A 14,183-nucleotide genomic window follows, 5' to 3' on the forward strand; every position below is an offset into this window, starting at 1 on the left:
TATGGAATGAGCTGCCAGAGGATGTGGTGGAGGCTGGTACAATTGCTACATTTAAGAGGCATTTGGATGGGTATATGAATAGGAAGGGTTTGGAGGAATATGGACCGGGTGCTGGCAGGTGGGACTAGATTGGTTTGGGATATCTGGTCGGCATGAACGGGTTGGACCGGAGGGTCTGTATCCATGCTGTACGTCTTGATGACTCTATGACTCTAAGAGTAGAGGAGGGGCTATACTGATGAGAAGAAAACTCCCTTCCCAGGTAACAGAGCAGGTTAAGGATGGCCATGGATGGTTTATCATTCTTAAAGCCTGAATAAATTGAGAAGAGTAAGCCATTTTGAATGTATATTGTCCCCTTGTGCACCCTCTTAAATTTCTAATTGATGCAATGGTTAAATGAATGAATCTTGAGGTTCGTCGTATGATTATAGGAGGGGATTTCAATTGCCTTATAGATCCAGAAATAGACAGGGTGCCAAAAGGCCTGGCAGGTATGCCAGCGCAGTCTAAACAGTTGGTGGACCTGTGTGATGAGTTGGGACTAGTGGATGTGTGAAGGTACCTCCACCCTAATGGAAGAGACTTCACGTTCTATTCCAACCCACACAAGTGCCATACGTGAACTGACATTTTTTTATGCCAACTGACGATTTGGACAGAACATTGACATGCAAAATTGGGAATATAACTGTTTCAGATCATGCGCCAGTGTGTTTAAATGTTAAAACCAAGCGTAGTGGAATGGATGCACATTACTGGTGCATGGATCCATTTTTGTTAGGGGATAGCAAATTTGTCGAATTTATTACAAGAGAGTTCAGGGCCTTTTGGGATATCAATTCAGGTACAGCTAGTAATCTGGCAATGCTTTGGGAGGCCACTAAGGCAAATTTACGAGATCTGATCATTTCATATTCGATGACTAGAAAGAGGCAGAGGGAGGAACAGCAACAGATGCTGGAGTCCCGGCTGAAGGTAACTGAGAAAACATTATAATAGGCCATCAGTGCTGAAGCTTCAGTGGGTCACAGCTCCAGGCTGCTTTTGACTCAATGCACACACAAGTGGCTAAAAAAGAGGTTTCCTTTGCCAAACAAAAACTGTTTGAATTTGGACTTAAGCCTGGTAGATATCCGGCTTATTTGACTAGGAGGAGAAAAGCTTCCCAATCTATTACATCTGTTAGGGAGAAGGCTGGTATGATTACCCGTGAATTGAAAAAGATCAATGCTAGGTTTAGGGAATACTTTGCAATGCTATATTGGTCGGAAGGGGGCAAACACAATACAATGGGAATGCAGTCCTTTTTTTGAAAATCTGGACCTCCCCAATATAAGTACGGAGCAGGCTTCCCTTTTTGATCGTGCCTGTAATGGTACAGGAAGCAATAAGGCATCTCCAGGGTGGCAAAGCACTGGGGTCAGATAGATTCCCAACTGCATTTTTTTGATTACATTACTACAGTGTGGAAACAGGCCCTTCAGCCCAACAAAGCCACACCGATCCTCCAAAGATTAACCCAGCCAGACCCACTTTCCCTCTGACTAATGCATCTAACACTATGGGCAATTTAGCATGGCCTACCCCTTACTTAACACTACAGGCAATTTAATATGGCCAATTCACCTGACCCTGCACATCTTTGGACTGTGGGGAGGAAACCGGAGCACCCGGAGGAAACCCACGCAGACACAGGGAGAGTCTGCTGGAATTGAACCCAGGACCCTGGTGCTGTCAGGCAGCAGTGCTAACCACTCAGCCACCGTACCATCCTCATCTATAAGGAATTCATAAACATGTTAGCGGATGTGCAACTATTCTTATACACAGGATTGTCTGCCGCCTTCTCTTAGGGAGGCAAATATCTCCCTCATTTTAAAGAGGAAGGGCCCCGAAGAATATGCTTCATATTGACCAATTTCACTGTTGAATGTAGATTTCAAAATTCTATCCAAGGTGCTGGCTCTGAGGTTGGAGAAGGTCCTGCCCCATATTACAAAAGAAGACCAGGCAGGTTTTGTTAAGGGCCTTAGCTCCTCCAACAATATTAGGAGAGTACTGAACACTGTACAAGTATGCCAGCAAAGATTGATTTCAGGTTTTGTGGTCTCCCTAGACGCAGAAAAGGTGTTTGATCGGATAGAATGGCCGTATCTATTTGAGGTCGTAAACCGCTTTGGTTTGGGGGGATCTTTTGCCCAATGAGTAGCAGTACTATATAATGATCCTAAGGTGGCAGTCATTACAAACAGTATTAAGTCAAATAACTTTAATATTGGAAGAGGTAGTCGACAGTGGTGTCCTTTATCACCGCTATTATTTACCTTGACGATTGAACTGTTAGCTGAAATTATCAGGAGGGATCCTGAAATAGTAGCACCAAAGATGGGAATTGGGGAGCATATGATCACCCTATATGCTGACGACATCCTTTTAGTTTTGGCCAATCTGGAGAAGTCTGTTTCTCGACTGAATTAATTCATGTGGTGTTTTCTCGGGTTACAGCATTAGTTTTACAAAGTCGGAAGCCATGCCCGTAGGGGGATTAGTGGAGGTGCCTAATCTGAAGGATGGAATGCAATTCCCATTTAGATGGTCACCAAAAGGTTTTTTGTATTTGGGAATTTTTATTACTGCTTTCTTCCACCAACTGTACAAAGTTAACTATATACACCTACTAGAGAGGATAAAACAGGATTTGCAGCGGTGGGAGGGGTTACTGTTATCATGGTTGGGCTGAATACCCCTGATTAAAATGAATGTTCTTCCCCGGCTGCTGTACCCCATGAGAATGCTTCCATTGTTGTCACCTAGACAAGTGTTACAGAGGCTCAGTGGTTGGTTAGGGTCCTTTATTTGATGCCACAGGCATCCTCTAATCAAATTCACTAAATTGCAGCTTTTGCAGGCTGAGGGAGGGTGGATCTTCCGGATTTGAAGAAATACCGTATAAGTGCTCTGTTAACATATGTTGGTGACTGGGTAAGGGAGAGTTCGGAATCGATTTGGCTTGATATTAAAGCCTCGCAGTCAAGATGTCCTTTAATTAATTTATTATTCTTGGACAAGATGAAATCCATGACCCAGCAGTGTAAAAGTCCAATTATTTTAAATACGGTGAAAGCCTGGAGGATAATGAGGCAAGACGAAGACAATTGATCTAAGACCTCGCCATTTACTCCTTTGGTGGGAGCCCAAGGATTTAAACCAGGGACAATGGACTCCAGCTTTAAGGCATGGGAGAATAAGGGAATCTCCTGTCTGGGAGACTTATTTGAAGTGGAGGCCCTGATGTCATTTAGTCAGTTAAGTCAGAAATATGGATTGTCAAATAGGCACCTTTTCCGATATTACCAGATAAAGGACTACATAAAGAGGAAGACCACGCTCCTGGTTCAGTGTTACAAATCAGACGTGGAGAAAAGAATACTCCGATGTACGGGAGCTCTTTCACTCACTACTTCATATCATTTATAGAAAGATAGTGCCCTGGGGGACATGGAAGGACTCTGTAGAATGTGGAATCAAGAGTTAGGAGAGGATATTTCATCTGAGGTATGGGAAGACATCTGGGGAATGTAAGGAAAGTCTCAGTGTGTAACAGAGCGCAGGTCATGCGATTGAAGATCCTGCTCAGGGCTCATATGGCGCCAGTGAGGCTAGCTAAGTTCAAGAGAGGAGTATCATCAGGCTGTCCCAAATGTAAACTTAGTATAGGCACTCTGACACACTGTTACTGGTCATGCATACTGGAGTGCTATAGTAAGAGAGCTAAAGGTCATCCTGGGGATTGAAATTAACGTGGATCAGTATTTCTTTAGGGGTTGCCAAATTTGCCCTCTCTGGGGAAACACAGGAAGAGATTGTGTAATATTCTTACCCACTGTGCGAGGAAGAACATTCTGGTGAACTGGACGTCAGAAAAACCACCAGGTCTTATGGGGTGGCGTAGGCTGGTGAGGGAGCATCTCCCCCAAGACTACTCACAAAACGACAGGTTTACAAGACATGGCGGCCCTCTTTAAATTATATGGATGCTGACTTACCAGCAATATTAATCAGGGCTGTGGTATAACCGTGGGAATCGGTATGGGTGACTGTGGGGCCCCGGAGGAAGAGACAGGGGGATAAAGAATACGTGTACTGTAGATGATACTCCCAGGGATGGGAGCCTCAATGGAGATGTGATGAGTGAGATAGAATAAAGTAGTGAGATATTATTTAATTTAAGTTATTTGAATTTAGTTTAAGTTAGTATTTATTTAATATGCTTGTAGTTTAAGTAGATATGTTTGTTCGGATAGAATAGTAAGTCATTTATTAACAATGGTACTGTGTTATGGCCTTTTTTTGTACTGCCTTTTTTCTGTTTTGATGGTGTTTTTCTTCGTACATAAATGTTTTGTAAAAGATTTTAAAAGGTTTTCAATAAAAATATTTATTAAAAAATTAGCCGCTTAACTGTCTCAACAGACAGACATACTGATATTTGAGCTATATTTAATGTAGTGTGGTGCTCAAATGGGGAAAAATAATGAAAAAGGCAACTTTGGCTGAAACGGAATGAAACATTTTAGAGATAAGATTGAGAGATTTTTACACATCAATCATTTTGTTTTAAACTGGCCGGAGCTTTCCAGAATAATTTATTAACAACTGTTCCAACATCATCTGTAAGCCGTCCAATTCAAGATCTTTCAAACTACTCAAAAAATACAACCCACACAGACAATGGGAAGAATATGCAAACTCCACATAGACAGTCACTTAAGGGTGGGATCGAACCCAGGTCCTTTGATAGTGAAGAAATGGTGGTATATTTTCAAGGCAGGATAGTGAGTGGCTTGGAGGGAACTTGCAGTACGTGGTATTGCCATGTAACTGCTGCTCTTGTCCTCCCAGATGGAAGTGGTTGTAGGTTTGGTAGGTGGTATCTTAGGACCTTTGTTGAATTTCTGCAGTGCATCTTATAGATACTGCTACTATTGATATAGATCATGAATAATTGAAGTCCCAATAATGGTTTGAACCTGGAAATTTTTATCCCAAATCTGTTTCTTATTTGATACCCATTCTAATTTACGTCTGAATGTTCCAACCCCTTGTCCACTAACAGAATTAAATTTCAAGCCTCTGCTGAATCTTCAGTTTCCATTGTCAGGTTCTTCAGTAAATTGTATGAAAGATGTGCCTTCTAAGTACCAACTGTATTGTCAACAGAAATAATATGCTGAATCTTTTTCCTTTTTTGGCTAAGTGTGAGTTCCACCAAGTTTTTTTGGAGGGATTTTCGTCATGAGGCCAAGTAGGTTTTCTCGCTTTATTTTACTAAATGCATCTCATTAACTATCTATCCATTCCTATAGTATCCCTCATATCCAATTTCAGTCCAATCTTACCATATATCCCAGAATTCACCAGCAACCCTTGCACCAATCCCATCTTTAAAAACCCTTTGTGCACCACCAGGTGCTGTCAGTCTGAAGCAGCGCCGCTCCATTTCTCAAGTCTGGCTGAGAATAGCAGATTGGGGGAGATTGATACCCTGCTTTGCAGATCGGAACCTGGAGGCCCTACAGGATGAGTTGGTGCAGAGGTGAGACTTCTTGTTAACCCCATGACCAGAAACAGAGGCCACGGCAGCAGACCAAGCCTGTCTGATCTGACCTTGCCACCTAGGTTAAAGCAGTCTCAGCCTTCTGCAGGAATGCCCAGCACATGAGGTAGAAGGTCCATGATCTTCAGGAGGAGCAGTTCAGGAAAGAATTATGTTCTGAGTTTTGTGAAACAAGATGTTCATCTGAGCATGACTCAGATCAGCTAAGAACCTATAGTTAACAATGGGGTCTTGGAGGCAAGGATAGTGGGTTAACAAGATGGAAAAGCATTTATTATGGAGAGCCATTTAACAATATTGGAAGCATTCAGTATGTAAGGTTAGTTTAACAAGGTGAAAAGTATTCATTATTAAAGTCAATTAAGGTTGAGAACATACACTGTGTTACAGAGATGGCTTAATCTCTACTATTGACACTCACTGGTTCTAACGGTCACCAAATCAATATGTATATTGCCTTATCTGGATGCCCCTTCTTGTAAAATGACTATATAATTCATTAAGAAACTGCTGTTCGAGAGAGAAGACGGAGATCGCATGTCTGTGTGCATATGAGTGATTGTTATCTCTCCCTCCAGGGCCCAGAGTAAAGATGAAGTAGGTAAAATTACTCTGTGTCTCTGAGCATTTTGCTTCAACTGAGGGGGGAAATGAGACCACATCTCTATCTGCCCCAAAACCATCAACTGTACCAGCCGTTTTCATCTCCCCTTAACACCTGCCTCCCAGCCCTATTTCCTCCTGGAATAAAAGATTTAAGAGCTGACAGACACTGTTTATCACCCCTTGCATGGAGAGCATTCTGACACTGACTCACCTCAGGGTCTGACTAACCATTGTCAAGCCCCTGAACTATTATTGGAGGTTGTCCTTCTCCACAGAGGCTGGTATTGTAGGGATTGCATGTAGCCACGCTGTTTTGAAAAAGTAAGTCTGTGTAATAAAACGATGTGAACAGCACTGGTATATGTTCAATTTGTACAGCTTTGCTTTGAATGTTGATTTGATGGAATGCGTTCTTCAATATCCTCCTCTAGGTCAAACATAATCTACAGCCATGCAACTCCGGTCCTCTCTAAACAAGGGATTCATTTTCCACTACCACCCTAACACTGCTGAATTCATACATGCCAATGAGTTGTACTAATTTAAAATTTCATCTTTGGCTTTGGCTTTGACTTTTTTTACTAATTCTTACAGCTAGGAAAAAAAATTCATATGAGCACATTATTCCTCTGACTGAGGATTACGCTTGTTCTCTGCTTCCTATAGTGGACGAGCAGCTGATGTTTTGGAGAGAATCAGAGAAGGCCAAAAATTATGTTTTAATAATAATGTATTATATCTAATTTCTACCTTTGAAACCACCTTCGTCATGCCTTTGTGCACTCTTTCCTCCCCACCTGACCCCTTATTATTGGGTAGGTCAGAAGAGTCAAAGCTGTACAGGAAATTGTCATATAGGGCAAATAGTTAATCATGAGGTACAATGTCAATGTATATTAGACTTCATTTATGGAAAAGGTCTTTATAGATTGAATATATTTTCCTAACTCCATGTTTTCTTTTGTTTTTATCTGATATAAGGTGATATCTCAATTTTTAAAAAAAAATGGAAAATCAGATGTTTGAATCAAATGAAGAGCGTACATTTCAATACCAGGACTCACTACCTCCATTACCTGTTCCCTCTCTTGAGGAATCTTTGATGAAGTATTTAGATGCAGGTACTGTATCATCATCATTATCATCATTGTAGACTGTCAGAAAACTCTTTGTAATGTCTAAATTGCAGTTGAGTCTCTTTTGTAGTCAAAAGAAATGTTTTAATGGAGAAATGTTTTGTAGATTGGACTAATTAAACTTATCAGATGTCTGTCAGTAACTAAATGGGATACTTGGCATGCAGGACTAAGTAGGAGAAAGTAAGGACTGCAGAGGATGGAGATCAGAGTCGAAGAGTGTGGTGCTGGAAAAGCACAGCCGTTCAGGCAGCATCTGAGGAGGAGGAAAGTCAACGTTTTGAGCATAAGCTCTTCTGCAGGACTAAATAGTTATGCAAGAATTTAGTTGAATTTTAATGTTCGTTAGAAAGAATATTTTTATCAATATATTTTATCCTTCATATTTTGCAATGACAAAGTTTTGATTTTTGTTCCCAAGTGTGGGGATTTAATTTTCCCCTGCCCTCTTGTTTTCTGCATCTCTTGTCATAGTGATAGTGACTCGAGCTGGCATCTGTTCAACAAATGCCATTGATTTGTGGATGTCACCATTCGAGTATGGATAATGAATGTTCACAGGCCATTTAACAACACTCACCAGCCCTTCTTGATATCTCATAGAGATGTACAGCACAGAAACAGACCCTTCAGTCCAACTCGTCCATGCCGACCAGATATCCCAAACCAATCTAGTCCCACCTGCTAGCACCTGATCCATATCTCTCCAAACCCTTCTTATTCATATACCCATCCAGATGCCTTTTAAATGTTGTAATTGTACCAGCCTCCACCACTTCCTCTGGCAGTTCATTCCATACTTGGACCACCCTCTGCATGAAAACGTTGCCCCTTAGGTCTCTTTTATATCTTTCCCCTCGCACCCTAAACCTATGCCTTCTAGTTCTGGACTCCCCCAAGACATCTATTATCCTATCCATGCCCTTGATGATTTTATAAACCTCTATTTTTGCTTACAGTAATAAAAGTGGACTTTGATAAGACTGATTATTGGACTTCATCCTAATCAAAAACGATTGGTTAGTTTTGAGCTGGATATCTCCCACTGCAGTTACATTTCTGTACTTAAAGAGGCTGAAATCTCTTGCGAGACACACATCCGTTGTGCTAGCTGATTCTTGTAACAGTGAAGAGAGAGTAGAAAAGCCTGACAACTGGCACTAATTTAACTCTTCTTTAAAACATGTTTAAAGGTTATGTTTCCTTAAGTCAGGAAGTAAAATTAAAGTTTTGGCATTAATGTCAACACATCAGCGATTTCTTTTTACTCCCTCAATCATTGTTTGTCCATAACAGGAAAAGAAAGCCAGAAACAAATATTTTCAGAATGTTGTCATGACTGTACATTACAACATTTTACCTGACTTTAAAATTGAATAACTCCTCCAAACTGAAATAATACCTTAAGTTTTTGGCACATGGGAGATGTTGATTGTTTTACATTCTTGAATTTTATCATGCTTTGTTCAATTTTATAGACAGTGGCTGTTCAGATGAAATGGGTTATTACCACAGGCTGTTGTACAAAAATTTTGGGGGGATTCCATTTTGCTTTTCGCTTTATTTTATTAGAACGGGTATGTTGCAGCCGTAAAATTTGATCCTTTTAATGTTCATCAGTGCTCAACTAGATATTGTTACAAGTGTTTGAATTTTGAGCCTGATATTCATCTTTTGTAGATGTTTCATCCTCTCAATTCTATTTATTCTAGATATATTTCATTACATTGTGCCACATCTGCCATATAGAAAATGTTGATTATTTCAAAAAAAGACTTTTGTCCCTGGGAATCTTCATATTTCAGCTTCTAAGTTTACAGTAGCGATGTCTCAATGTTTTTCATGTTACATTTTATGTCATGAAATTAGTGAAAACCTGTTAGAGTCTGTGTAGGTTTGACAATATTATTTAGTTGTCATTATAAAAGTTGAATTTTTTAAAAATTGTTTTAGTGAAGCCATTTTTGAATGAAGAAGAACTTCAAAGAAGTACAGAAATTGTTAAAACATTTGGAGAAGGGATTGGTAAGCAGCTGCATCAAAAACTTCTGGAGAGGGCCAAAGTTAGGAGAAACTGGGTAAGCAGGAGTTCAGATGCTGTTGGTATTAATATAATTAAGTAGTGTAGTTGGTTGGTTTCATCAAATTTACTTTTTGCTGTCTGCAGATTTTTTTTTTATTTGAATGTAGTTGCTTTTCTTATGTTTTTGGAAGATTGTGTATTTTAATGTATATTTCTATATTTAGAAGGTATATTTTGTCTTTTGTTTTCTCGGTTTAGTATTGTGAATTATCTACACCCTAAAAGATGACTGATATTCCAGGGTTATCTTGTGCTTTTTCAGAAAGATTGTTAGGAAGCATTTGAAATCAGCCTGAGTAATGACTGACAGTCTCCTTTTGACTCCACTCCTCAATAATCTTGTTGTGATTATGAATTCATTTGTATGGAGGATTAAAAATCTACCTCTTTGTTCTGCGGCATTGCTGTTTCCCATCACATTCCTATGCATGTGTTTGTTCTGAGAGCCTTCATTTTTGTTTTAAAATTCCCTTTCTTTGCATGCCAAGGTTAGCATTGCCTAAAGCTTGTACTTTTACCTGAGATGATGGAGGTCTGTCCTAATATTACAATTGATCACAAATATTGAGAATAATTCTACCTCGGGGTTTCACAACAAGGGGGCTCTGTACTGCTGTCATATTATCTTCTACTGTGTGGAGACAAGTGGTGTTTTGTAGTAATCAGTCTAAACCTGAGAACTTTGTCATCCATATGTATGGGACCTCACATAGATGACCTGTGCTTTCTTTGTATGCCCAGAAACAAAAAAATGTACACTTTATTATATAGAAAATGGTTCTTAAAGCTTTGAGAAGCATTGGAATATCTTATACTGTTACATTTGTATGCAGGAATTCAATGAATTTACAAGTTAATTGTGTGTCTTCTGGATAAAATGCTGCAACATTCCTTCAGATGAATGTACAGCATAGATTATTTTGTTGTAATTGGCAATGTTTTCTTGTGAGAATGTATTTTTTTTATGTTAGATTTTAGAACAATCGTCATAATTTTCTTCTATGTCTTTTGGTCAGCTTGAGGATTGGTGGCTTCTCAGTGCCTACCTGGATGTCCGCATGCCGTCAATGTTGAATGTAAACTTTGGAGGTCCTGCACCCTACTTAGAACATTATTGGCTGCCAAAAGAAGGCACTCAGCTTGAACGAACTGCTATTGCTGTCTTCTACATGCTGCAGTTTTGGAAACTACTTCGAAAGTGAGATGATTTCTATGCCATTGAAAGATGTAATGCATATCTTTTCCTAAAATTTAGAAGAAAATAAATTACAATCTTGTTTCTGATTACATAGGAAATGTAAATGCAATTTTGGAGCATATGAGGTAATTTAAAGAGTATTTAACAACATTTTCCAGTGCCACTGGCTGCTTAATCAGTGGAATTGTACTGATATGTGCTTGTAAAATTTGGATCTAAATGACATCTTTTGGATTTTGGTACTCCTGATTTGAGGTCAGTTTTGTCTTTTATACCTGAATTGTTCCATCATTCCAAAGCTAACAGTATGTACTTTGCATCTCAAACGTGCATATGCAGTACTTATTTTACATTTCACAAGTGTTTATCAACTTCCTCCTTTTACTGCTCTAGTGCACTTTAAACGTTTATAGAACTTGTCAATGGATAGCTTGCATTGGATTTGTTAAAAATATATTATTTCAAAAACAGTCAATCGTTAATTAATGGATTTGTATATTTCACAAACATATGATTAGGACTAGAAGTAAACCATTTGGCCTTTTAGCTTACTCTATCATCGACTAAAATCATGACTGGCCTGTTTGTGTTTAGAATTTCACATTCCCAAATGCCCCAATTAAACTTTGACTTCCCCAGTTTAGCAAGAGCCTATTCCTCTGTGTCTAAACATATTTTGAGGTGGAGAGTTCCAAAATTGTACAGTCCTCTGAGGGAAGAAAATTTCTTCTCCTCTTTGTTCCAAGACTCCTGTAACATTTTCTCTCTTTTGAAATACCGAAGAAACACTTATCTGTTTTTACATTCTGCCTACCTTCCTGTTAGACTCTAGTTTCATCCTCATTAACCTTTCAGTCATTCTCTGCCATTCTTTACGTTCTGAACAACATTTATTCAGCACTCATAGATAAGCTTTTTCCTCAAGTTTGGTGCCTTTCTTATCCTCAAGTAAATGCACTTGGTGGATCTCCCTTTTTAGATTTTCTTCATTATGGTAGAAATATATCTATTCTGAAGTATTCCCTAAAATATCTACCAGTATGCTTGTATTCATCCAGTCCCTCACATAGTATAGAGCAACCTAGATTTTCCAAAGGACACGGGCAAAGAGTATTTCGTTGGGCTAATTGAATGCCCGATAACACAGTTTAGCCAAGCAACGGGACCTTGCCAGATAATCCGAAATTCGGATAATAGAGCTCCTCTGCATAGCAATTCACTTTAGGTAGCTCAACTTGCATGGCCAACCACAGTTACCACTATTAGGTTTAAAAAGTAGAATAGAATAGAATGGAAATTTATTGTCACGTGTACTTTTACATGAAAAATGCAGTGAAATGTTTTGGGCAGTTCCAAAGAGTAGTGTTCTAAAAAAAAATCTTGAAAGCAGTCCATGAACTCCTCATCGAGGCTATTACTGACAATCTGAGTTTTCTAGTATAAATATAAATTAAAAATCACCCATGATTATTAAAGTCCCATTATCACAAGCACAAAGGGTTTTGTTTTGTGTGGTTTGTGCCACATTGTGGTTTTTGTTAGTGGGCCTGTAGACTACTCCTACTAGTGACTACTTTCGCCTGCTATTCCTCATCTCACCAAACCAATTCTACATTTCTGTTCTCCTGAGCAAAGATAATCTCTGACTACTGCACAAATGCCATCGTTGATTAACAGTGCTATCTCTCCTTTTTTACCTAGCTTTTAAATTGGTTTCAATATCATATAGCCCACAACATTCAGGAATGGATCCTTGTTATCTTATAGTCATGTCTCTGTAATTGCTATCAGATCTTTTTAAAATTTGTTTTGTGGGATATGGGTGTTGCTGGCATTTATTGCCCATCCCTACTTGCCTTTAAGAAGGTGGTGGTGATCTGCCTTCTTGAACTGCTGTAGTCCACCTGCTGTGGTTTGACTCACAATGTCATTAGGGAGAGAATTCCAGAATTTTGACCTAGTGACAGTGAAGGAACGGCAATATATTAACAAGTCAGGATGGTGAGTGGCTTGGAGGGGAATTTGAATGTGGTCATGTTCCCATGTATATATTGCCTTTGTCCTTCTGGATGGAATTGGACGTCAGTTTGGAAGGTGCTTTCTGAGGATCTTTGGGGAATTTCTGCAGTGCGTCTTGTAAATAGCACACACTGCTGCTACTGAGCGACGGTGATGAAGGGAGTTAATGCTTGTGGATGCAAAGCCAATCAAGTGGGCTGCTTTGTCCTAGTTGGTGTTAAGCTTCTTGAGTGTTGTTGGAGCTGCACTCATCCAGGCAGGTGAGGAGTATTCCAGCATGCTCCTGACGTGTGCATTGTAGATGGTGGCCAGGCTGTGGCAAGTAAGGAGGTGAGTTGTTTGCTGCATATTCCTAGCCCCTCTCCTGTTGTTGTAGCTGCTGCACTTATGTGGTGAGTCCAGTTGGGTTTCTGATCATTAATAACTCAGGATGTTGAGAGTGGGGGATTCATTGATAATAACACCATTGAACATCTGAGGGCAGTGGTTAGATTGTCTCTTACTGGTGATGGTCATAGCCTGACATTTGTGTGGCGCAAATGTTATTTACCACGTGTCAGCCCAAGCCCAGATATTGTCTAGATCTTGTTGCATTTGGACCCGGACTGCTTCAGTGTCTGAGGATTTGCAAATGGTGCTGAACATTCTCACTTCTGACCTTATGGTGGAGGGAAGGTCATTGATAAAGCAGCTGAAGACGGTTGGGCATAAGTTCTCTGAGGAACTCCTGCAGAGGTATCCTGGAGCAGAGCTGACTGACCTCCAACAACCACAACCATCTTTCTATGTATCAGGCTGCAGCCTCGAAACAGCACCTGAGGTGCAATTATTAATGGGTTTTAATTTTTACATTATTCACTTTCATTTACTTAAGTTACGTATTATATATTTTACTGACTATATTATCAATTTATATACTATATTAAAATTTAAAGACAAGAAAAACCTTAACTACATTACCAGACTCGTCAGACAAGTCACTCCTTTTTCTCAGCCAAGTAACATTTTAAAATAGTTCCAGTTGATCTTCGTCTGTCTTTGACTGCCTCCTTCAGAATCTTCAGCTCATCTACTCATCTCTGTTTTGTTAGATGTCTATCCTTGGGCAAAGTATTATGGGAGCCATTGTATGTTTACAGCATAAAATTTATAAATGAGGAAAGTACGAACTGGCTTTTGTAAAATGGCACAAGTAATTTTAATTTGGGTAGTAGAAGCTATGCTGGTGACTTGATGTAGAGGTTCTTTGTGAACTGTTTAGTGCTAGTCATTTTGTCAATGCAGTTGTTTACGCTAGGTGTGAAAGTTAATTATCATTTTGTTTATTTTTCTCTCGTAGACAACGTTTGGCTGTACACAAAGCTGGTAGTGTTCCATTAGACATGGACCAGTTTCGGATGTTATACTGTACCTGCAAAATACCTGGAGTAACCAGAGATTCCCTTGTCAGCTGCTTTAAGACAGGTAATTATTTTGTTGACATAATCATTACAGTAGCAGGCTAGGATCAGATTATTTATG

General features: G+C 39.5%; 1 protein-coding gene across 1 annotated transcript in view; it reads left to right on the top strand.

Annotated features, from left to right (window-relative positions):
- crot (carnitine O-octanoyltransferase) overlaps positions 1–14,183 on the top strand; it is an 85,826-nt gene that overhangs the window by 20,869 nt on the left and 50,774 nt on the right. Inside the window, exons 3-6 of the mRNA XM_043691042.1 lie at positions 7,208–7,347; positions 9,316–9,440; positions 10,462–10,643; positions 14,002–14,126. Coding sequence (XP_043546977.1) covers positions 7,233–7,347; positions 9,316–9,440; positions 10,462–10,643; positions 14,002–14,126 — 547 coding nt within the window. The 5' untranslated portion in view covers positions 7,208–7,232. The remainder of the gene's footprint in view (positions 1–7,207; positions 7,348–9,315; positions 9,441–10,461; positions 10,644–14,001; positions 14,127–14,183) is intronic.

The sequence above is a fragment of the Chiloscyllium plagiosum genome, chromosome 5, assembly GCF_004010195.1.
Source record: "Chiloscyllium plagiosum isolate BGI_BamShark_2017 chromosome 5, ASM401019v2, whole genome shotgun sequence".
Taxonomy (NCBI): Eukaryota; Metazoa; Chordata; class Chondrichthyes; order Orectolobiformes; family Hemiscylliidae; genus Chiloscyllium; species Chiloscyllium plagiosum.